The following is a 25,861-nucleotide window of genomic DNA, read 5'->3' on the forward strand; positions in this document are numbered from 1 at the left end:
TAGGTGTAAGCCTATTCACAGAAAGACTAAGTCTGTGCTTTAATATGCACACCAGCCACCTGGGGGCCTTGTTACAATGCAGATTCTAAGGCAGTTCTTGGGGTTGCCTAGAATTCTGCATTTCTAACAAGCTCCCAGGCGATGCCACAGCTCTGTTCCACAGGTTACATTCAGCCATAAACAAACTCAGAAGGAAGAAACTGGAGTCCGGGGAGGTTAGTTTCCACTGTGTGGAGAAAATCCTCCTGAACGCCAGCCAGAAAGCTCCGCAGCTTGAAGGAGCTCAAGGCCAGGCCATCTCCACCAGGTATTGAGTATGTTTTACTTGAGTGTTCAAAATTCTTGAGCATTTATGCTGAAATGGGTAACAGAGCTCTAATTCAACCCCAAATTTTGTTTCATAGATGGGTTAAACCATTTGCCCACCATCACATAACTATTAAGGTTTAGGACCAGGATTCTAATAGTGGTTTTCTGACTAGGGCTCTTTGCATGCCTCACATAAAAAAGGAAACCAGCGTACAACAGATTTGGGGTCAGGATACAGTGTGAGCAGTGGGGGCACGAGGAAAGTTGTGATGGAATATGAGGGATGATAAACCCAATGCAGGCTCAATGAATGAATCTATAAAAGACCAGATTTAACAAGGTGCAGTAGGGATAGTCATTTTTATATTGATACATCGTATTCTAGGGATTTTCATTAGGATACAATACATGGGACATAAGGGCCAGAAGAGTTCAGGAACGAAGAGCTCCTTTCTTCCAGATGGGGTGTGTGATCCAGCTTCAGCTCTCGGACAAAGCTGCATTTAAACTCATTCTCTTTATTTTGCTAGATCAGTCAGGCTTAGAGGATTCAGAAACTCTGGCTAGGCCTGAGGATACCATTATAGCCCCCTTACTGTGATGTTTACTGATTAAGAAGAAACATCTGTTGCCAACAGCTGTAACTCCACTCAACATGAGGAAAATCATATGGTTTAGGCTACGAAAGCCCACGTCAATACAGCCAAGAAGATCCTAAAAAGAGCCAGCTCTCACCATGGACCCCTTGAGTCTCTTTCCTCATGATCTTGAGTTCATATTGATCCTGATATTTGCTTTCAACCTCTCCTCCAAATTCTCCCTCTATTTAAAAATGGAAAACTTCAGGGATAGCCAGTCTGGTCTTGGTAAGTATTTAAGATAAACAGTAACTAGATAAATATGCCACAGAGAGTCCTCTAATTCAGGCATCCCCTAACATCTGTGCTGCTGCCTTCACTCTGGTGTCCCTGTCACCTGTTATGTCTCTTGTCACTCTGAAAAACCCAGGAGGAACATCACTGTCGATGAATGCTCTGAACTCCTCCAAGAAAGGGAACATATTCTGGGACCACTGACGCTGGCCTGAGGGGAATGCTTGGGGACAGGAAGAGAGGACAGAGAAGGAACGTCACTGGGCATCTTTTACATTCATGACAGAAAATTGATAGAATAGGTGTGAAACAAAAAAACACATCACAACAGAAGAGAGAGTAAAAGAAGGGTCAGAAGCAGAGAAGAGGCACTTGTGTTTCTGGAGGACATCCTCAGAGTCCAAGGATGGAGGGGTCCACAGTTGTCTTCAGGAGATCAATACCAGCTTTCACAAGCTCCCTCAGGGGGGTACCTTGAAGTGGGGGAAACAACGAATTAGGAGCTGAGGGGCAGCCATGAGAGGAGAGATCGTCCCTCCGTCTCCCTCACACCACCCTGACCGTCTCCCTCAAGTCCTGCCTCTATCTTTCCTCAATACCCCTGATTTTTCTCTTTCTCCTGCCCAGATTCTCTGACTCAGAAACACTCAGCAGCAGGGAGTTAATAAGCATCCAAGAAGTGAGTGCTCCAAGCCCAGTCTTCTATTTACCTAAGTACTGAGATGGTAAGGAGAATAAATTATATTGCTTGTCCTTCTCACAATTCACACCACCCATCTAAGCCCCTTTCCCTCTTTACTCACCCCCCAATTCTAAAATTTCACTCTCACACCCATGCCTGCCAAGGAACAAAGTGGCTCAGAGACCCAGAGAGCTCCCAAGCAGGATGGTGGTCGGGAGGTGTCTTTGGGGGGCTCTTTCTCCCGGTCACTCTCCCCCAGGCCTGGAGGCTCCATGGCTGGGAGCAGGGCCAGATTCCTAAAAGGGAAAGCATGGGGGTCTCAGGATTGTGCCCCCTACCTGCATGGATGCGAATCCAGTTCACAGCCTTCTGTTGCAGCAGCTCCCACTCACACTTCAGGTCCTCACCATTGGCATGCAGCCAGAGCACAGCCAGGATGGTGGCCCAGATTGAGGAATCATAATTCTGTACAGTCGGGAGAGAATTCCCTGAAGCCTCCAAGTTGGAGTTAGAAGCCCCTCAAGCTGATGCAGAAAGCCCCACTCCCTCCTCACTCACTGCCCCCTCCACCTACTAAATGAATCCCCTGGGGTCTCTTTACCTCCATCTACTGCTTGCAAGCATAAAGCCAGGCCCTGAACCTCAGGAAATGGTTCGTTAAGTCTTAGGGTAGAGAGACCTTAAGTATCAAATCCAGTGTTACTACTAGGACAGTGCTTGAAACCCCTTGAAACCTCTCAGCAAGTGGTTACCCAGCTGTGATAAGAAAAACATATGCACAGTTGCTTTATATTTTATAAGGTGCTTTCAAGGTTTTTCATTTGAACCCTAGCCAAACAACAACAAAAACAAACCAAAAAAAAAAAAAAAACAAAAAAAAACAATTCCATTAGGAATATCAACAACTACATTTTTTTTTTAAGAGAGAAAACAGATTCATACAGCAATGAAATGATTTGATTTGTCCAAAGACAACTTTCTAGCAAATGATGGAGCTGGGAATAGAGCCCAAATATTCTGAATCTAAAGTTTACATTACAATATTGCTCAATAGAAAGTCTCAGCCATAGAGCAGAAAACTGTCTCCTGTGAGTTTTCACCCTTTGCTCCTGGCTTCAGATTTTAGAATCAAATGTATTAAGGAAAATTCCTCTTTCATTTCATAGCCTTTAAAATTTGGAAATAGCTATCATATTCTCTCTGAGTAGTCTTTGTTCAGATAATTTTTCTTAATTCTTTCAATCCTTCCTCTTTTGTCTAAGTGGTAAGAATCCCCATGCTTGTTTTTCCAGTCTAAAAACAAATGTCACAGTGATTTTTTTTTCTAAATTGCCACATTTAGAAGCAAATGTACTTAAGAAATTCTATGACCACAGCCCAAGAATACAGCTTTTCAGACAATTTTGTTACTTTCTACTAATAAAGTTTCAAATTTGTTGATTGATACTAAGTTTGTATTCATATGAAAACTCTGGTTTTCACTTAACAACCGCTGTTATGTCATTTCACTTCTATTTTCTACTTTTATAGTTAGGAATTTAGAACCATAAAAAGGACTTTATTTTTATTCCTATTGAGTTTTTTATTTTCATGGAAAATTACAATTCATTTTTCAGAGGTCTTTTGGGATCCTGATTCTTTTGTCCAATGTTCTATCTTCCAGTTTTGTCACCCTGCAAATGGGAAATCATTGATCTATATCTTCTTCTAAAACTTCAAAGAAAATGTAGACCTCCAGAGAGATCAGGGCCTGATGGGTCTAAAAATCTGTTTCAGATTATAAATCACTTCATTATTTAGTGGTATGGGTTTTCAACTACTTGGTATGCAGTCAGTGTACTCATTGTTTTTTTAAAAAAAAAATCAAATTCTTTATTGAAATTCAGATACACCACGTCTCTCGATTCCCTTGATTTACTGGCCTGGTTATTACATCAAAGAAGAAAATGTTAGTCTGACATGTTTTGTCTCGGTAAATCAAAACTAGCGCTTCATGATTCTTGTGTCCTCTTCTGTCTTTACAAATTGTCCTTTTACTTTTTTGGTCTAGAACAGCATTGTCCAAAAGAAATATAATGCAAGGCACATAAATAATTTTTAATTTTCTAGAAGCTAGGTTTAAAAATATAAAAATAAAAAGGTGAAATTATTTTTGTAACATTTTATTTAACCCAAAATATTAAAAATATTATCATTTTAACATGTAATTAATATAAAAATAATTACTGAAATATTTTACATTTTTAAACTACTTGAAATTAGTACGTATTTTACACTTAACAGTACACTTCAATTCAATTAAAAATTTAGTTCCTCTGTTGCATTACCCACATTTCACACACTCAGTAGTCACATGTGACTAGTAGTTATTGTTAGACAACACAGTTTTAGAGTATCTGGAATTTATTTAATCACCTTCTTCCACATTTTAAAAATTCAGAATGACTCTTGTCCTTCAGACTTTTGGCACCTGTCCTATATTTAATAATTTCTCAGTGATTATTAGACAAAAGTTTTAGCAAGCTACCTAGAAATTCTGAAATGTAATGTTTCCTTATCAGCAGACTTCAACACATTTAAAATAACTAGGAGGTCCCTATTAATACTTCACCTCACCCGGCTTCAATTAATTTTTGATAATGCCAACATCACATTCTTTGGTACGAAGAGGAATAATAACATGGGCTCCGAAGAGAGTCCTAGATTTTCCAGCTTTGTCACACCAATAGTATCTACCTCATTTAATTGTTATGAGGATTAAAGATGATCTTCAGTGCCAAGGGCTTAGCACAGTGCCTGCCACAGAGTAACAGCTCAATAAATATTAACTCTTATAACAAGGATGATTGACAGGGGATATAAGTGGAAGACGGTTTTTGCTTTCTCTTTGTCATCCATCAACCCTAAACCATCAACTCATACTAACTGCCCATTAATTCCTTGTTCTTTCTTCTCTAATATAACTAGAAAAACCTTCAACCTCTATTTACCAGAAATTAATTTAGTCTATGACCCCCTATATTCTCTTCCCTCAGGTGGGTCTTGATTCATCCCCAATTCTCATTACTGACCCCACCCCTCAGAAACATACACACTCCTTTTTCTTCTTGGAACCACACCTTGAATGGAACTGCAGCCAGGAGGTCTTCCATGCTCCTACCTAGGACCAAGGCCAGACCTTCATTCAGATCCCAGGAACCATCTGCCTTTTGGAGGGAAATCAGCTGCACAAGATGATGCTCTCCAAAGACTTTGGGGAGAAAAGAGAGAAAGAATGGGAAGTCGTGAATCTACTGCTCCCTTAGCATACTTGAGAAAGGCTGCAGAATTCAGAGACAAGCTGTAGCAAGAGTGCAGCGCTAAGCCAATCCTACCAAGATCTCCTTCATTCCTTCCCCTAGAAGATCTGCATTTTCTCTGTGACAATGTAGGTAACCCAAGTGATGTACTGACTCCAAGGGAGCTGCACTTCAAAATGCAGCAATAAGGGAAAGCTATGGGATGCTATGGATATTCAAGGACCCACAGGATGATGCTGTGAAAAAGTCTTAGCCAGTTTATATAGGTTTTAAAACTTTATTTTATATTTAAAAATTCTAGACAAATAGAGATTGAGTCTAAATTATTAAAAATTTCAAAAGAAAGCAGACATAAAGGAAGCAGGCTTCCTCGGCAAGTAGTTTAGTGTCTAATCCTGGTGGTATGAACACTGCTTAAAGATCACATAATTCTCTAAGGAAGTATTTTGTATTTAACTATCACATGGGTGATGAAATCAGAGCAACTTAGAAATTAGTAGGCAAGATAAACTATAACTAAAGAAACTAAGGCTCTGAATTTCAACAATCTTAATTTGAATCTCAGTTCTGCTAACTTACTTGGAGTGTGAAGAAAATATTTAACCAATGGAAACTTCAGTGTCCTCATCCATAAATTAGAGACAATAAAGCCTAATGCGTGTGAAAGCATGTAAAGTACCTAGAAAAGAGGTTGGCCCCTTACAGGCTCTCTACAAATAGTAGTTGCTATTATTAATTCACAAAAATCAGCAGAAAATAATACTGCTGGTAACTTTTCTTTCTATGTTGCTGAGAGAAGAGAGGATTTATAAGTGAGAAGTCTCAGAGCAGGAATCTTCTGAGTTGCAGGGATATCAACACAGGGTAGAAAACCAACACAAATGAAGAAACTAATCTGTGGGCAAGAGTGTGAAGTTTCGCATGACAATGCTAGTTGGTGAGGAGCTGCATAGTTGAGGGAACTCAGCCTCTGAGAAGTGAATTAAATTGTCTGAACTCACAAAGTTAGTGGTAGCACAGAGAGCTGAATCTACCTTAGACCTTGAGCCCTCTCCTTAACTAGCAACCTGAAGGATGAATGAGTAAATCAAGGGTAAGCAGCAAAGAAAATTTTAAACAAGTAACAATTGTACACCACAAACTCTTGCTACAATGATCAGAGAAACCAGAAATAAGTTGCCTAAATGTAAGCCCATTTTAATAGACCAGGCCCCCATTAGTAGTGAAATGTACTTTCACAGTTTAGCATGCACGTAAGAAGCTTGGCTGCTTAGCACACAATGCAGGGACCAAGGACTAGCCTTTGCTGACCAAGTCATCAGACTGCATCATGACACTCCACCCTCAAACTCAACCTGTAAAAGGACGGCCAATGAGACAAGGCCCAATAAGGCAACAACAGAGTCCTGCAGGGGAAGGGCCCCAGTCTACAGGCACACTGCCTGAAGAAAGACAGCATAAGTGGCTGGTTTAACTAGTTCTCAACCCAGATTCCCCTGGGATCACAAGTTTCAGGGTCCTATACCATAGACTAATTAAGTTGGGCTGTCCCTGGCAAATTTAGGGCTGGAAATCTCACCCTCTGCCAGATGCACTTCAAATGAATTACCTCCTGGGTAGAGAAAGTCGCAAGAACAGCAGAAGGCTGCAGATTGGTTCTTCAGTCCCCACAGGTCAGAGAAGCAAATTCAGGACGCGCTCACCTGTATGGGGAGTTTCCAAGTCGGTCTCGTCCATGGAAGAATGAGTCCTTCCCATCTCTGGGGAGGTCTCTTTGGGAGACATGCATTTCTTCTTTTGTCTGACACCACGAGCATGGGGTGTGCCTACTCCTATGTGTGTGACAGACAAACACGGGTGAGAAAAGGCTGTTGGAAAGATGCTCACCTAGAGTGTATAGGTCCCTGTTACTCATCAGCCTACAACGAGCAGTTAAGTCTCCATCGTCACTCGGCGGGTAGATTTTTGGGGGAATAAGGAGTGCACCTCATGGGCTGTCCTGTAGGCAGAGAGTAGGTGAATGAGGCTTTTGCATAAGCTGAAAGACACCAGTACAGACACTGATACCGAAGCACCCCCTGCTCTCTGGAGTAGACAAAGAGCCCTGATAATCTGAGACACATACTCTCCTGTCCACATCTGCCTCATCACCACCCTTACTGTGTCATTCTTCTTCTCCCATCCACCAACCTCCTACATAACGACCTCACCCTCTGAGCTCCTTCTTCTGGAACCCTTGACATAAGCTAAACAATCTTCTCTGCCTCTTCAGTCTCATCATAGAATGCTTCTTACAGCTATTTGTCTTAAATATAACTTGTCCTCCAAAGAACTGTTCTCCCTATATTCCTTTCAAACTGTTGTTGCCCGATTTACCACATTCCAAATTCTCAGGACTGAGAGGTGGGGTTGGCAACCTCTTCTGTCCCTGCCCCACCCTCACCTGGGTTACCTCCCACGTCTTCACTGCTGTCACCTCCCTTTCTCTGTTACTTCCCATCATGCACTGAAGCATCTGAAAGCCCCACTGTAAGGCCTGTCATTGTCTTGAGTGATCTCAAGACTAAATCTAATCCCCATGCCTTTCCTTCATTTCCTGGCACGAGTGGGAAAATGTCACTCATCCTATTGAAGGCTAATCCCTCCAGTACTGCCTGAGATCTCATCCTCTCCACTTCAACAAATACTCTTCTCAATTGACTGTTATTTTCCCCCAATATTTTCAGTTCTCTCTGCTGGCACTTTCCAGTTAGCATTACGACTTACTCATATCTCTCCCATTCTGAATATTTTAAGAGAGAGAGAGAGACAGAGAGACGGAGAGGGAGAGAGAGAAAGAGAAGGAGATGGAGAGGGATAGGGAGACAGCAAGAGAGAGAGAGGGAGAGAGGGAGGGAGGGAAAGACATAGAGATAGAGAGAAAGAGAGAGAGAGAGAGAAATAACATGCAAAAACCCACCTCAACTCCGCAATCTCCTCTGTAGATACCACCCTCTATCCTTCCCGCTTTTGGGCCAAACATTTTTCTAAAGTGCCTGTGTAAGCTGTTCCCTCTCTCTCCACCCCATTTTCCTGCCTACCATTTACTCTTTAACATTCTCTAATGTGGATTCTCTGCTGACCACTATACAATGAAATTTCTCTTGATAAGATCCGTAAGGACTTCTTTCGTACTTAACCCAATAGTCCTTTCACAGTTTTTACTTTGACTTTTCTGCAATGTCTGATATTTTGATAACCCTCTTTGTTGTACCAGTTTCCTTTGGTTTTGAATATGTATTTCCTTCTTTTCTTCCTATGTCACTCCTTTTTTTCTTGTTTGTGGACTGCTCTGCTGCCCATCCCTCAGACACACTCTTCGTGGACTTCAAGCTTTTCTTCTCACTTTATGCATGCCCTCTGAATAATCTTACCCATTCTCCTGGCTTTAGTTATTACATCATGCTAATGATTGCTAGACACATCTCTTGATACGCGGTCTCTCTTCTGAACACCAGACACATCTATCTCCCTTCTATCAGACGTCTTCATGTGGACACTCCACAGGCATCCCAAGAACAAAATGCTTTAAAAAGAACTCAGTGTTCTCCCTCCTGAACTAGCTCCTCTTCTGTTGTTCTCCATTGAAATAAATGGTTTTGTCGTTCACCCAGTTGTCCAAACCACAAATCGGGGCATCATCCTTCATGACTTCCATCTCCACAATGAATCAGTCACTAAATCAACCTCCTTATAATCTGTCAAACATGGTCCTTTCTTTGTATATTCACTGATAGTGCCTCGGTTTAGACCACTTCTTCTTTCCCCAGTTTTATGTAGTAACTTGCTATCTAGTTTCCCTGGAAGTCTTGCTCCTTCAATCCATTCTTAACATTGGTACAGGAGTAATGCTTATAAAATACATTAATGACATCAATTCCCTGCTGATATTCACTCAGACTTCACCAAAATATGGCTCAAATTCTTTAGTACAGTTAAGTGTAAAATAGAGATAATGACTTTAACTAAAATATATTGTTGTTGTGACATGTAGTTAACTTAAGATATATAAAGTACATAGAACAAGGCCTGGCCATAGTAAGCCTACACAGTGTTAACTATCTTCATTTCATCAGCATCATTTACCAACCTCTTGGTCTTTTCTCACCATTCACTTAAGATTGTGACACCTGGCTCATGGGGCTTCTTCCAAAATCTCACTATCATTTTGAGTCCAGCATCCACATGGATGATCCTGTCAACATCTAACACACTGTTTGTCCACTGAACTCCTCATTTTCCAAAATCTAGTCCCTGCTTTCCTTCCGTTCCCTTTCCTCTTGCTCCATTTTGCATTGCAAAGGCAAATTAAAATTAAAACTAAACACCAGCCAAACTAAAACACCTACATCACCTATATCACTCCTTATTCTTTCTTATATCTGGTTTTTGCACATGCTGAGTCTGATATTTAACATTCTTTTGTTCTCCACTCCTTGCCAGGATAATCTATCTAAACTTCAGGTCTCAGTACAGATGTCACCTACTCTGGGAAGAATTCTTTGCTTTCCACTCCACTCTCCTATCTGCTCTTGCACATCCTGGTCTTACCTATATTATGGTACTTTTTATACTTCGTTGAAAATCTGTTCCTCTGTTTGCAGTCCTCTCCCTTCCTCCTCCACCCTCAGATTATAATATTTTGGGGGACAGGAATTGTATTTTTTTCACCACTGCATCTCCAATGAACAAGCATAGTAATTCATATATAATTGGTGCTAAAATAGTTAAATGTAATAAAATGAACATTGCATGAATGACATGGGACTCGTCCTGAAGCACCATTGTATATCTTCCCTCCAGCTGTGGAATCCCATCCAGAGAATTGCTTCACCTGATCCCAAACCTCTTCACCTGACCCCAAATCTCAATAATCAAGCCTGCTTGGCTTATGCCTGGGACAGTCCTGGCTGTCAGCACCCATCCATTCTCTACCCCTCTCGTGGTTCAAAGGCCATTGCATGATCCTTAACTGTCTTCATCCAGAGGATGCATCAGCTTCAGATATAGACTACTCAATGTTTATGTTCACTTTCTATGTTTTAATGTTTCCTTGTCTCTTCCTTTGGATTATTTTGAATCTCCTTGACAATGGGATATATTCTAGTTCCCTAGGATAGAACATTTTCTTAATACCAACCAGAAATCTTAGATGTGGAAGAACAAGGGGGGAAAAAAACAATGTAAGGACTTTTCAAAGCCTTTTCCTTTAAGTAATGTGCTTCAATATCCAGGCCCCCTTACTCATTTCACATGAGTTTGAATGGGATAAAACTCACCAGTTCCATAACATCTTGGTGTTGCACTGACAGAACCCAACAGAATTGGCCTCGGAATGTCCCTGCGAGCCATGGGACCCTGAACTGGCTGGTTGAGGGTGTTGTTGATGGCAATGAAAGCTGTGTGAGCACTTATAACTCCACACTCCATGCTGATATTCAACACTTCTTTTTTATCTTTTGCTGGAGTCTCCCTTAAGCCCATGTCCTTGACTTGGAGCAAGGACTTGGCAGCAAGGCGGTGAATGGTGAAGCTGAAATTAAAAAAAAAAAAAATCCTCTGACTTATGGAAAAATGCCCATGTGCCAGTCACCCAGGTTCCTCAAAAGTTATGGATGGCACAGGGGGAAAAAGCCAAGTAAGGGGAGAGATAAGACTTGGGTGGGTTAGAAGGGAGATGTGATGGTAGGGAAACAAGTAAGCCCAGAATTAAGAAAAGGAAACCAACCCTCTAGGACGGAAAGGAGGGTGGAGAAGGAAGGAGAAGGGAAGAGAAGAGAAGAAGAGGAGAGAAGAGAAGAGAAGAGAAGAGAAAATAAAGAAAGATGGAAGGAAGGAAGGAGGAAAGAAAGGAAGGAAGGGAAGGAGGGAAGAAGGAAGGAAATAGCAAAAGAAAACTGTAAATTCTCACTTGGCATCATGCTTGGGATGTAGGTAAAATGTCACCTTATTCTCATAACTCTTCTCCTGGAGTGTGTATCTGAGGCATACTTGTCCTGTTGCCTCTTCTGGCTACAAATTAAGGAAGAGTAAAAGTGACAGAAGGGCGAGTTCTCCAAGAGAAGAGTCAGACTAGACCTGCCCCCCCCCCAACCCTACCCATTAAAAATTCTGGCTAGGAATCTGGTATCCCAGAAAGTCAGAGATCTGAAATGATGGGGAAAGGGACAGGCTGGCTACCCCTGGAAAGTGTGATCCCTTGATGAGATCCAAATCCACTTATCAGATCTACTTAAATTGTCTGGGGTGGGGCTTGGGGGCAGCGGCTACTCTGACTAGAGAACAGACACAAATGGGAACTCACCGGCATTGTCCTGGTCAACTGGGCATAGATGATTAACCTCTGACCCTTAAAGATGACAGTCTGTTCTGGGGAAAGCCTTTGAGCAGACAGACCTTGAGGCAAAGCCCAGCTCAAAGAGACATTCTCTACCACAGGCTGTAGAGAACGCTTCAGGGCCAAAAGAGCCTGGCGGGGAGAGAGAAAAGGATAACCATAAAAACATTAATAGCAAAGATAACTACTATTGATTGACTTTTTATTATGAACCAGGTGCTAAGTGACACCATAAATCTCATGCATGACACTTAGTATAATCTAGGAGCTAGACATTATTACCCTTACTTTACACATGAAGAAGCTAAGGCTGAACACATAGTAACATAAATGTGAATGGAAGAAGTGTCTGAGACCCCTGGAGAAGTAAGGAAAAGAGATGGCATCAACTGGGAAGATGAACTTAGAAACATAACCAGAGGTGGAAGGTGCCTTCCTCTTGTGGTTACTGTTCACATGGACCATTGATTTCCCACCTCTTCCAATCTATTGAAACATACCACAATAGTTCTTTCTCTTTATCTTCATATCCTTGGCATGGAGAATAGGATATGGAACTGAAAGAGGTCCTAAAACTCAGCCCTGGAGTCTCAATTGTGACATTCAAAACTCTTAGCTTTTCTGTCTCTGGTCTAAAACAAAAAGCCACCACCCTCAATCAGCATTTCATCTCTGGGCTCCCAGCTACTAGAACCAGATACCGTTTCTCCAGAAACCACACTGGGCCCTTTTACATAAGGGCAACAATAGCCCCACTAAGTATACAGTCCAAGAGCCTGGGGATATACAAAATGAATCTTGGAGGCGCACTGTTGCTAGTGCCCTTGCCACCCTGCAAGGGTGGACAGACTCCCCTGGACACGGCCTGTCCCTCACCTTGGACTGCATCCTGTTCCTGCTGCTGATAAATTCTGAAGCGCCCCCGGCGACCCGGGCAATGCCTTTTATTAGGCTGGTGGAGGCACCTTCTCCAATTCCAAATGAGAAACATCTGCAATTATAAGAGGTTAGAGGCTAGAGATAGGCACTAAAGCGTGAAGTTATAAAATTAATGCATCATGTTAAAAAATGCATAATAGTCCAAAATACATAAAGACGTAGTCTACTTTCTTGACCAAAAGTTTAATAACTACCATTTACTGAGCAGATCCTATATTCCAGGAATTATGCTAACCATCTTAATGATATAATTTATCACAAGACTCCTAAGAGGCAGGCTTATGTCTCATTTGGCAAATAAAGAACAGAAGCCCAGAGAATTGAAGTAATCTGTCCAACATCACACATGCACTAAGTTTTACAGAGGGTGTTGTCTGTCTCACCACAGGAACCCCCTAGAAAACCACTGTATGTCTGATGACTTTAATGCTACATTTAAGGGGGGAAAAAAGGAAATAATAATAATAATAAAATAAATAATAATAAAAAAGTAATAATATAACTAAAAAAAAAATTTCAAGTGTACAATGTTGTTAATTACATTCGCAATAGCTTTTTTTTTTAATTCAGTTTTATTGAAATATATTCATAAACCATACAGTCATCCATTGTATACAATCAACTGTTCACAGTATGATCATATAGTTATGCGTTCATCACCACAATCTATTTCTGAACATTTTCCTTACATCAGAAAGAATCAGAATAAGAATAAAAAATAAAAGTGAAAAGAGAATACCCAAACCATCCCCCCATCCCACCCTATTTGTCATTTAGTTTTTACTCCCATTTTTCTACTGATTTTTTTTCAATTTTTTAACTTTGTTTATCAAAAAATTAAAAACAAACAAGCAAACAACAACCAAAAAAACCCCACAACATTTCAAACAAAGCAATGGATTAAGGAAAACAAATAACCTAAAATAACTACTTTGCTTCCAATATGTTCCTACCATACCCCAAGAAAATTAATAAACCATGTCCAAACAGAGGAGTAAGAAAAACAAATAATCTAAAATAACTACATTGCTTCCAACATGTTCCTACCATACCCCAAGAAAATTAACAACCCCTAAGAAAACAATGGAATAAGAGAAAAAAAAAACCTAAAATAACTCTATTGCTTCCAACATGATCTTACTATATCCAAGAAAGTTTACAAACCATAATCACGCAATAGCTTTTTGATCACAAGTTGGCTTCCAAAATAGAAATGTTTAAAAACAGAGAATGTGCTGTAAAACTAAAACCAGCATTTTAGAGGGTTTACAGGGAAATTTACAATTTCTCACTGAAAATTAATACACTGGAATTCTGGCTTACGCATTGGCCTCTTTTGGATTGGGTTAGTTTGAGTCACCCTCCCCAAGTCTAGCGACACCTGCATTAGGACTGATTCTCCAAACTTGTAGGTCTAAGGACCCAACATTCAACTGCAGTGACTGAACTGTGATCATGCTCTCTAAAGACCCCAGTCTGCCAGCAACTTGACACCACTATCTTGAAATTTCCAACACTATCGTTGAATGGTAGCTTATGTTCTTTATTGCTTACAAAGGGCATTTTTTTTTGCATATTTATAAATGTTTTTATATCTAAATACAAAACTAAACAATATTTACTAATTATTAAGTATATCCCTTGAGCTCACTTAAGTGCTTCATGTGGATGCTGACAATAAAGATAACAATTACAGTAACAGCAAAAATATATATAGCATTTATATTGTGTCAAGCACATTTCCTAATACTTTACATAAGTATGCTCTTTTAACCCTCATAGTAAATCTATAAGGTAAGAACTATTATTATCCCCATTTTCAAATGAGAAATTGAGGCTTAGAGAGTTCAGGAGATTTGATGAAACGCTGGCAAGCAGAAGAACTGGGACTGAAACGTAAGACCTCTAACTTAAAATAGAAAACCCTAGGGGAGTTCTGTTCACAGCAATGGCAGAGTAATTGTTTCAAATCAGTTGAGAACTAGAAGAGCTGTACACAATTTTCTAATAATCTGTTTAAAAATAGCAATGGGCTATCAAGACAATAAGGATCTATGGCTCAAGACGTGGGAGAGGAGGGAAGTCAAGAGAGTGAAACTGGCATTTGGTGTCCCTTTTCCCCATGAAGCAAGTGCTAAGTACAAAACAGATGATTGAAAGGTGGAAATGTCTTAAATTTAGTAGTTTTATTGTGGTTATTTAGCAAAAAGTCCTTTGTTCTTAGAAAATAAATGTGTAAGTAATGATAGATGAAGGGTTTTGATAGCTGTGGCTTGCTCTCAAAAGTTTCCGACAAAAAAAATAGTGATAAAATGTCAACTGGTAGACCTGGGTGAAGAGTATATCTGAGTATTAATTGTGCTATTCTTTCAAATTCTCTATAGGTTTAAATTTTTAAAATAAAATCCTGGGAACAAACATTATTTAGAGAAGACCTAATAAATGGAAGGATATATCATGTAAATAGATTGGAATATTCAGTACATCAGTACTGAATTTTTCCAAAATTGATCTATAAAATCAATGCAATTCTAATCAAAATCCCAACAGATTTTTTTTTCGTAGAAATTGACAAGCTATTTCTAAAATACCAATACCAAGAACCGAGAATAACTAAGGCAGTCTTGCAAAAGAACAGAGTTGAAGACTTACACTATTGTAAATCAAGATTTATCATCGAGCTACACTAATTTAGATGGTGTTTGTGGTAGTTTGGCACTGCTAGGTACCCCAGAAAAGGCCATGTTCTTTTAATCCATTCCTGTGGGGACAGACCTACTATGGGTGAGACCTTTTGATTAGGTTGTTTCAATTGAGATGTGACCCACCCAATTCAAGGTGGGTCTGAATCCTTTACTGGGGCCCTTTATGAAAGGATAAAAGCAGAAATACTGAGAGAGCTTGGAGAGAGAGAAACGCCCTGGAGATGCTAAGACAGAACCCATAAACACTCAGAGAGAAAGCCACTGCCACTGGAATTACAAGCTGAAAGCAACGAAACCCAGGAGCAAAGGACCAGCAGATGCTAGCCATGTATCTGGCTATCTGACAGTGGAACCCCAAATGCCAGCAGCCTTTCTTCAGAGAAGGTATCCTCTTGCTGGTGCCTTCATTTGGACATTTTCACAGCTTTAGATTGTAACTTGTAACTTAATAAATCTGCATTCTTAAAAGTCAAACCATTTCTAGCATATTGCATTCCAGAAGCTTTAGCAAACCGAAACAGTATTGTTCTGGCATAAGGCTAGATAAAGAAACCAAAGGAATGGACAGAGGATCCAAAAACAATCCACACAGGTACAAATGCTTATTTGTGACAAAAATGGCACTGCACATTAGTGAGGAAAGAACAAAGTTATCAATAATGGCACAGGGCCAATTTGATATCGAAAAGGAAAAGATAAATGAAAGCTAACCTCTACCTCACATGATGCACAGAAGTCAATTCCAGATGCACTGTGTATCACAATATAAAAGAAAAAATAACAAAACTTCTAGAACATAACAAAATAAACTATCTGCATGACCTCAGGTAGGGAAAGATTTTTCTATAGAACACAAAAAACACTAACCATAAAGGAAAAGATGTGGATAAGATTAAAATTAAGCATGACTATTAATAAAGAGGTACCATTTTGAAGATGAAAAGGCCAGTCATAGAATAGGAAAATATATTTCTGGCACATATAGTCAACAAAGTGATTGTATCTGGAATGAATTAAAATCAGTTAAAAAAAAAAATCAGTCTAACAGAAAAAAAAATAGGAAAGAGACTTGAAGGTGTATTACAAAAGAGTATCTCCAAATGTCCAATAAATATCAAAAGATGCCCAAATTCATTAGTTATCAGGAAAATACAAATTGAAACCATAATGAGATACTACTATACACCCATTGGGTTGACTACAATTTTAAAATACAAATAAAACCAAATTTTGCACAGGAAATGCGTCAACTGGAACCCTCATAAATGCTGGTATGAATTAAATTAGTATAATAACTTGGAAAACTGACATTCCCCAGAAACTCCACGACTATCAACAATTTCAACACAAAATAAATTCATATATATGCCAAAAATACATGTACCAGGATGTTCACAGCAGCATTATCCTTAACAGCCAAACCAAATGTCCATCAGCTATAGAATGGATAAATTATCATATAGACATTTGCTGGAATGCTATACAGCAATGAAAATTAACCATGGCTACATGCAAATATGTATGACTGAATATATTACCAAAGGAAGGAAGAGATACAGGAAAACAAATACTCTGTAACTCATTTATTTAATTTCAAAAATAAGCAAAAATAATCCAAGATGTTACAAATCAGGAAAGTCATTTCCTTTAGAGAGGAAGAAATAGGTAATGATTGGAGAGGAGTGTGATGCAAAGGGTTAGAGACAGAGGGTATAAGTAACTTTCTATTTCTTGAATTGTGTAGTGGTTTCACATGTGTGTTCACTCTGTGATAATCCTTGATCTGTATACGTATGGTTTGCTTAGTTCTCATACATTGTACTTTTATTAAAATATTGGTAGAAAAAAAGAAAAATCTGAAAACTTACATTCAATTCTTGTTTCCCTTGTGGTTTAGAGAGAATAAGAGGACAATGATTTTGCATTGTGTTGTTGATGTTACTTAGAAAATTGCTTTTATATTTTAGTAATGAGGGAAAAAATGGTATAAAAAATTTGTCAACTGGTAAAAACTAAAATTCTTGAATTATTCTGTCCTCTGCAAAGAATGTCAACACTGGTATAAAGACCACAAATGGCATTATATCTCTCTCTTGGGTCCAGTCACCCAGAAGCCACATTCTCTTCATACCTGTGCCTCTCTCTGTTGCTCCTCACTTCTTTAATGACAGTAAATGTATCAGTAACTTCTCCATCTGTGAAGACAAACAGCTGTAGAAAGAAAGGAGGCATTCATCAAGTTCATTTTTAAGATGCCAGGGTTTGCTCATAAAAAAACCCAACTAACTCATTCCGGAGGCTCTGTCTCCACTTCAGACAGGCATCAGAGCCCCTAAAGTGCCACTGTCATTTGGGCCATGTTCTTACATGTTCTGTTCTGAACCATCTTCCCTCTTAGCTTAATCCGAGTCCTCTATGGCACTCTATGAGGAACTTTCATTGACCATGGAACTCAAGACGCAGAATTCCATTAAATACCTCTTGTCCTTTTTCTTTACTATGTGATAGAAGGTTCTCTAAAGTAAATACCATATTTCAATACTCTAGCAATGAAGTTCAGGGCCATAGATTCTTGAGCAGAGATCTTCTGTATTCCTGTTCCAGTTCTTACCTGCAGGGGGTGGCCTGGGATGGGGGGTCCATTGAAAATGGTCTGGAGCGGTGACAAGATTTCAGTGCCCCCTAGGTTTGCCTGCATAACCTTCACTTTCCTCAAGGCCTCCTCCATCGTATCCTGGGTGTACCTCACACTATCGCTGAGGAAAACACATGCATCCAGTTACAAGAAGACTACTCAACATCACCCAGTACCAAGCCCCTGCATGGTAGTAATTGGCATTACTACACATATTTTTATCACAGTTAATCAACCTTATCTGAAATCCCCAATGCTGAAGTCAAGTCTGCAGTCAACAGTTGAACAAGCTAGTCCCCTTCTTTAAATTACCTTTTTGGGCTTTCTATGGCCTTTCTAGAAACTCACTGAAAGAATGCTTCATATTTAGATCCAAATCCAAAGATGTTGAAATAACAGCCTAAAGGCAAACTCTTCAGCAGCAAAACCAGTGTTTCCTGAAGGTAAGAGATCACGAGGAGACAGAGTGAGAGAGGATCCTCTCAGACACACAGACGCAGAGAAATCTAACTCTTGAGGGGATGATCCTTGACCTTCCTCCCTTGTGCCTTGAGGTCCTTCCACTCCAAGGCTAGCCTGAGACTGCCCACAGCTTCTGAGAAACCCTAACTCAACCTCTGAGATTCCTCCACACTTGAGCATGCGACCCTGAGGAAGAAAGAAACTAGTTGTACCTTGGCAATATCCATGCGCGTCCTTCCTTTCTCCCGTTTACTCATGGAGCACTGCATGCTTCCCGAGCAGTCCATGAGGAAGATGAATTCGCCACACGTAATTGGTGGCTGGGCTTCTGGGATGTTGGGATAGAAACTCACCATTGCAGATGGATCTCCCATCAAAGACTCTACTCAGAAAGGATAAGGACACTGTAAGACCAAAAGAACTCAAGAATCCTCAAGGCCCTCAAGAATTAACTGTAGTGAGTTGAATAGGGAGCTGAGAAAGATCTCAAATCTGAAACACCAAGTGTGATCCTTACACCAAATCTGCTTGCAAAGGGTTTGAAGGGAGTGGTAAACCTAAGTAAAAGTGGGCCGTAGGGAAAGATGCAGAATTGATATGAAAGAAGAAAGATGGAAGAGGTTACCAGGCACGAGCAATGATTAAAATGCTGTAACTGGCTGCTAGTTTTAACATTGTTTCTGGCAGCCAGGCAAATGCATGAAACACCTTAGGTTAAGTTTCCAGCACTTGCCAAAAGAATCAGGCAAATTTATTTGCAGAGACAGACTTTCTCTTCAAATCAACGCAAGAGAAAATTCACCACATGGGTCCTTGTTTAAGTCTTTAATTACAGGTTTGAAAAAGTGAGGCTCAGGGACAATTCTTATGTTGAAAAGTTACACGAGCTGAGAGTACAACAAGTGTCATAGAGCGTGTGGTTAATTCCATTTGTTTGGGAATGAAGCACTCACTGATACTGTCCAGAAAAAAGAAAGGGAAACATGGGGATGCAGGTTGGACCCCAATGCCACCATCCACACCACTGTAGAGAGACGGGCCTTTGTGGCAAAGTTATCAAATATTTAAATTTGTGATTTTAACTTGGTGAGCAAGTAAAAGCTGAGACAGGAATTGAAATGTTAGTGTTGAGAGCAAGAGATGAAATGAGAATGGCTGGGTTATATCAACTCTAGTTTTACATTTCAGAAAACATATGAGGATATAGAATTAAATTCCAATGCCCTAATTTTACAATTGATTCCAAGATTATAAGACCAAACTCTAGGCAGCTCTAGGATTCAGTGTGACCGCAGGATCTGGCTGCGTTAAATCTCTTATCCATGGGATACTCCAATAATGAAACTGTTTTCCAAATAAAATGGGTGTGGCCCAGCAAATATTTGATGGAATACTGATTCAAAAATAACTTTTATGCAACCCAGATGTCTGGATATGCAATGGAAGCGTAGTATTTTTTAATGGACAAGATAAATTTCTTTCCATTTTGAGAGACAGATGATTATAGTAAAAATGGCACTGAACTAGGAAGTCAGAAGGATTGCTATGAGAATTATGTGAGTTGATATAGTTAAACAATTTAGAATAGTATCAGGTACATGGTAAACATTATATATTGTATTATCTTCTATTATTCTCTAGACCTGGCTCAAATTATTTTCACCTCCACGAGTCTCAGCATCCTCATTTGTAAATGGACGTGTTTCAAATCTGAGCAATTCTGCTTTCCAGCTTCAGTTTCGTCATCTGAATTATCAAGGTAGTAACAGATGAAGTGATCTTATGCACATAAGGAACTCCGTTTAGGGTTTAATACAGATTAAGTTCTCAAAAATAATTTTTTAAATGAGTAATAAAATTTAATTTTTATAAAATGATTTTATTAAATTATAAATTTAATTTTTAAAAAATTAAACATATTCTTGATGTAATAAGAACTTTCTAAGTTTTTAAAACATAATATTTTGCATTTGCATCATGGAGTGGTATACCTCATTTGGCAAAAGTTAAAATGATTTTAGTGAGTGAACCTGCTTCTTAGAGTTGTCAGTTACTTCTCTGTGTAAATGGGAACAGTGAGTCATCTTGACCAAATATGTGTTCTGGGAAGCCAGACATGAGTGGCCCTTCTTGGAGACAATGTTGAAAGGGATTCAGAAGATGATGTAAAGGCTGCCCCTGTTGACCTCCTTTGGTCATGGGGAATAGAAGACAAAAATCTGCATAGCACCCCTTCCATGAGGGTCTCTTCAAAGAATAGGGGCCAGTTATAGCAAACCTGTGGTAGAAACTAGAAGCCCCTCTAACCTTAGCATGGGCAGCTTGCCCTGAGGAAAAATCACTGAACATGTGAAAGCAAACCTAAGAGTTCCATTCTGTGAGCTCGAATATGAAGCTACCTTGGCCAGACATTAATATGAGAGAGTGGACTGGCCTCCTATCAAGGACCAACTATAGGGATCTGTCTCTGCAACAGCTGTAGTGACAGACAAGCCTAACTCAAGCCAGGCAACTCTGAACATGACTGTCACCAAGGTACTTCCATTTCACCAATGTAGACAATGCTCCAGAAGTGGCAGCACCCTCAGGCCTGCGTCATGGGCTCTGCAATCTGGTGACACCAAAGCACTGGAAGGCCGGAAGAGAGCAGCAGACTGACATGGGTTATCCCAATTGTAATTATAAGAAAAAATGCATCTGTATTAGGGAAAATTTAGAAAATAAGGGAAATACTTGCAAATGAAACTAAACTTAGTCTTGATCTAATAACAATTATTGCTTACACACTTCCTATGTTTTAAAATCTTTTTTTTTTTCCTAATAGATGGGTTATTTTATACTGGCAACCAGTCTGTTTAACTTATTTTTCTTTTACTTAACATTTTTAGGAAGACTTTTTTCCATATTAGTTCAATTTTTCAATGTCTATTATTTTAGTAGCTGCATAGTAACTCATTAAGTATGCCTTCAATAGTGAATTTAGCCACTATAAGACATTTTGATTGCTTATTGATCCTTGATAACACTAACTGGCATGGAACATCTTGGTGGATGTTTTTCTATATATTTAGATTTCTTTCCTTAGCTAAGATTCCCAATACCAAATCATTTTGCCTCAAGCAATCTATGAAGCAGACTCATCTTTTAAAACATGAAGCAAAATCAGATTTGAAAATCTTTGATAATTTGAAAGGTAAAACTAGTACCTGATGATTTTTATTTGTGTTTCTGTCAAGACTGATCATTGCTGCACATGCTTGTAAACTGTTTCCTCTTGTGACTTATTTGTTCGTATCCTTTTCCCAGTTATCCACTGATGCACTTAAATTTGCCTCTAAGTAATAATGACATGATGTTCATTAAACCTAACCATTTCTGCTTGCCCTTGTGTAAGTGACCTTAATGTTTCACACTGATATGTTTTCTCTGCTTCTGGATGGGGGAAAGAAAAGTAATTTGAGGGGAAACCTTTGAATTACCTTCTGGATGACTACCAGCGGAGAAGGAGAATACCTGGCTTTGCTTTTGGTTTTCCCATCTCCACGGCCACACTGGGCTTGTGCACCTCACAGTAGTAGATCAGGAGCTCCACATCGCAATCAAACTTGTGTCCATCAGCCAGAGAAACCTGAGGAGAGGCGAGCAAAGGAGACAGGTCAGAACCATCCCTGCTTGCTGCCTGAGGCTGAGGTCAGGGCAGAGGGCAACAGGCCTCTTCCCCGAGGGAGCACGGTCAGAGCAGGGGTGAGAATGAAGAGAAGGTGCTGGACATTAAATGGGGATAAAGAGGGAGCAGCATGACTCCTGAGTTAACAGGGAAAATTAAAGAACAATTAGGAAGGGATAGGAATGGGGCACCAGCAACAATAGTGCTCTCTTTCTTATCACCTGAACTTTGGTCTTCTTATCTCCAAGGTACTCAAGAGGACTCAAGGAGCAGTTGGATTTCACCTTCTCGATGCCATGCTGGGAGCTGATGGTGGCGACCAGGCTGAGTGCGTAGGGCAGGCCCTTCAGAGGAACTACAGGAGTCTTCATTTGAAGGCAACTTCTCATAGACTGCCCTGCAAAAAGTTACCTTACTTCTGTTTTCCTTCCCGTACGTTTTAGCACCCCCGCAAGTTCAAGCAGGTTTCCCCAAATAAAAGTCACCCACCACGAGTATTCCAAAGGGGAAGATTCCTCACCAAAGAGATTATACCGAGGATTCAGGATAGCTGGGAGCACATAGCGCAGGGCCCCATTGGCTTGCAGGGGCAGCTCCTGCACGTAGTGCAGGGTGAGTGCCACCTTGGACCCTGGGTGGAGGTTTCCCACATTGCAACAGAAGACATCCCTGGAGCTGATGTCCTCCTCCAGGAGGAAGGCCTGGTGGCCCTGGGAAATGGCAGTCTCATAGTTGGTGTGAGCCTAAAGAGAACGGGGTGAGGGACAGGAAGGAAAGGTGACATCAAAGCTAATGGGTGATGAAGAGACGAGTGGTGCAGAAAAGAAAGACGGGTGGGAGGGATTGGAATCGGTCGTGCCAAGTTCCCAGCCATACTCTGAGTATCTCTGAATGAGTTCCCAAAATGGTTTTAGGAAAATAGCAGCTAGAAAGGAATGGAGGAACTTTCCAACATCAGCATTTTCAGTGATGTTCCCTTTGATGGTGATCCTAATGAGTATGTGGTAAGGAAATGAGCCAGGAGGAAGTACCTTCATCTTATCCTGTAATTCAGCCACAATTTTCTTCCCATCCACCAGGGCCTCGAAGCTATAGACAGCTGAGTCTTCATCCATCGGGAACACAAAGAAGGCCTCCATGGGAACGATATCCTCATTCTCATAGTTTAAAGTTGCAGACACACCAGCCACAAACTCACATATGGACAAGTTCACAGAGATGCTCTTCAGTGGCACTGGGGATAGACCAGAGATCAAAGAGTTCAAAAAAGCTTAACAGGATGCCTCCTGCAGGCCAGACATTGTGCTAGATGCCAAAGATACACCGGCAGGTGTAATTAGGTAACCAGGCTTACCTGGCTCCTCTCGGCAGGTGAGAAGGCCACAGGGGCGCACCATGGTGGCACAGGGTTTCTGTGGAAATGACACATCAAGAACACAGTGACATTTTGGGGAACATCTATTCAAACACCATTATCTTCTGTGTTGCTCTCTGGCATTAAGAATAGATTCAGGGAGCTAATAATGGAGGTAGGAGGCAAACAGAAGCCTGGAAAGAAAGAGACAAAGATTCTGATAGTAAGGTTTGTTCTAAATGCCAGCTCAGATGGAGAAGCTGTAATATGCCAAAGTACCCACTAAAGAGGAAATCTCTGAAACACCCTAAGGCTGGTTCAAATACTGGCTCAACTTTTTTCAAAGGCAAATTTAATACACCACTCCTTAAGTGTATTGCATAAGTGTAATCAACTTCACCCATCTGAACCTCGGGATTCTCTTTCTAACATGAGAACCACAAGCTCTATGCTTCGTATTGATTTAATATATGTATAGTCCCTGGCCTACATATGTGTAGTGCCTGGCCCATAGGAGGCATTTAACCAGTGATGGTAACCATGAGTATGGTTCTCGTTATGGTTATTGTTAAATAAAGCTCTGCTGCTACTCAGAAACCTCTGCAACTTAGATCATTATGACTTTTCAGTTGGGGCTCATAATTGAAACCACAGTTTGTTCTCTCTGATGAAGATACTCTGATATTTACAAATATCATATATGCAGCATGTCCTCTATTTTAAAGCAGACCCTCCTAAACACAGCTTCCAATTTTATTATAAGCTGGACAACCATTTTGTGGGATTTGGTAACAAAGAAAGAGATGAAGTTTCCATATCTAGATTATGCTTTACATTGATTCTTTTACCCAGAGAGTCAACAGGTGAGTTTGGGCCGAGTCTTCTGCCTTAGCACCCCTGGAAGCTGGTTTCAGACCATTCTGAACCAGATTGATCCAAGCTGGCCCCTCCCTGTGCTGTTAGTGTGGCCTGAGCTGCCATCGCCAACGAACAAGGGAGCTTCTCCCTAAAAACACACCTTAAGGAGCAAAAATGGCATTGCCTCCTGTGTAGAGAAGGCTGACGAGAAATGAACCCAAGTTGCTTGTTCAGATGCCCAGAGATGGATAAGACAAGGAGAACTTCAGCCTTCTCTAAGGAACTTACAGGCGGGTGAACTCTGAGGTTCACTGTAACAACCATCACCTCAATGATTCTACAGCCTTTGGCAGGACTATTTCCAGGCCTTTGACACCCACTAAATAAAACATCACACCCTACTGCATCCATCTGATATCCACAGTGTTTGTTATATACCCTGCCCCACTCCCACAAATCAGTGCCATTAAATTAGGCTTTGTGTTCCATATCTATTTTTATGTTGAGCAGTTGTGTAGTAAAATGGTTCACAATGTGACAGAAACACAGAGGGCAGTCACGGCTGCGGAGAGAGGAGAGAATGGTCAGGAAAAGGGCTTCCAGGCGGATTCCTTGATGGGGCGAGTTCTCTGGGAAAACAAGCTGGGCCTGGGGGAGGGAGGAATTTTTCATAATAAGAGGAGGAAGTGGAGTAAGGCAGGAGACTCACACAGGGGGTAAAACAGCTGGGGGAATTGTTAGGCAACCAAGGCTCACCAGCTATGCGTACTCACCAAGGGTGGCTGCCAGAGGAAGAGAGAGAAGCAGGTTTCTTCTACAAAGAAACCACCTTATTTCCTCATTCTTATTCTCATTCCGGGATCTCCCAGATCAAATCCCTCATTCAGAGAAATCTGCTGTACTCCACCCCTCTACTTCTACTCTTCCCCTTCAAAACTGCTCTGCCAGAATTAATTCTGTCCCTCGGGAGGGCACTTCAGAAATGCACCTAGCAACAGGTTTGCAAAGAGGGGCCACATCAGCTGACCAAGGTCAAAGACCTGAATCTCAGGCAGCTGAGAGAAGAGGCGCCATCTCGCAGACCCAGGGGGTCCCCGCACTGCCGGGCAGAGGCGGTAAAGCCGACAAGAAGCTGGCTGGCTCGGCGCTGGGGCAGCGGCCGCACCCCTCCCGCCTGTTGCAGCGCAGGAGCTGGGAAGCCGGACCCAGCCAAGGAGACCTGAGGGTGGGATGCAGAGGGGGGTTGCACAGAAACGGAGAGTGATTTAACCTTTATATTCCCAGTCTTAAATTTTCAGTCTTGAGGCATTTTCTGTTGAAGGGCTTAGGGGCTGCAACCCAATCGGGGACAGGGGAAGTGGGTTTTGAAGCTGCATTTTCACAGGATAAAATTACATAAAATTGAGAAAGCGCCTATTGTCCATATCAAAGAACGGGAATACATAAAGTGGGGAGGAAAAGGAAAAAAAAGGAAAGAAGGAACAGAAGAACAGGGCTCTTGACATGGCTAAATACCTCCCCCCCTCCCAAACCCCACAAGAGTCCCCAAAAGTGCCAAACCTGCAGAAACTCCCCTGGGATCGCACATTAGGACTAAATTCCCCATCCCTTGGGCTGACAGTTAAACAAGCCCCAACAGATTAGGGGCCAGGAGGAAAGGGAGTTAGAAGGGCAGGTCACCTACCTGCTCCAGCAGAAGAGAT

At 40.9% G+C, this 25,861-nt stretch overlaps 1 protein-coding gene across 4 annotated transcripts; it reads right to left on the minus strand.

Annotated features, from left to right (window-relative positions):
• Positions 1-650: 650 nt before the first annotated feature.
• Positions 651-25,861, minus strand: LOC119538677 (von Willebrand factor A domain-containing protein 5A-like). Of its 4 annotated transcripts, XM_037841817.1 has the most exons (18): positions 25,843-25,861; positions 23,301-23,358; positions 22,978-23,180; positions 22,467-22,689; positions 22,168-22,343; positions 21,793-21,907; positions 18,492-18,661; positions 18,166-18,254; positions 17,794-17,938; positions 17,314-17,393; positions 12,415-12,529; positions 11,506-11,670; positions 11,113-11,213; positions 10,481-10,734; positions 6,866-6,994; positions 4,983-5,113; positions 2,202-2,328; positions 651-1,654 (listed from the first exon to the last, which is right to left on the minus strand). In XM_037841817.1, the coding sequence occupies exons 2-18, from the start codon at positions 23,341-23,343 to the stop codon at positions 1,575-1,577; spliced, it is 2,346 nt and encodes a 781-aa protein (XP_037697745.1). In that variant the 5' UTR covers positions 23,344-23,358; positions 25,843-25,861; the 3' UTR covers positions 651-1,574. The 4 variants fall into 4 exon arrangements, 2 of the variants coding, with proteins under 2 accessions (XP_037697745.1, XP_037697746.1); XR_005217620.1 differs by lacking the exons at positions 651-1,654; positions 2,202-2,328; positions 6,866-6,994 and adding exons at positions 6,772-6,865; positions 7,050-7,161 and having other exon boundaries at positions 5,067-5,113; XR_005217619.1 differs by lacking the exons at positions 651-1,654; positions 2,202-2,328 and having other exon boundaries at positions 4,993-5,113; positions 6,772-6,994.

This window comes from Choloepus didactylus, chromosome 6 (genome assembly GCF_015220235.1).
Source record: "Choloepus didactylus isolate mChoDid1 chromosome 6, mChoDid1.pri, whole genome shotgun sequence".
NCBI classification, from domain to species: Eukaryota; Metazoa; Chordata; class Mammalia; order Pilosa; family Megalonychidae; genus Choloepus; species Choloepus didactylus.

Bases quoted from the DNA above. Each gene is read 5' to 3' on its own strand.
- LOC119538677 (XM_037841817.1), bottom strand. From the start codon at position 23,343: ATGGTGCGCCCCTGTGGCCTTCTCACCTGCCGAGAGGAGCCAG. The intron at 10,735-11,112 runs GTGAGAATTTAC...TTTTAATTTCAG, and splicing joins CATCCCAAGCATGATGCCAA to CTTCACCATTCACCGCCTTG. The intron at 6,995-10,480 runs GTGAGTTTTATC...TCACACACATAG, and splicing joins ACCAAGATGTTATGGAACTG to GAGTAGGCACACCCCATGCT.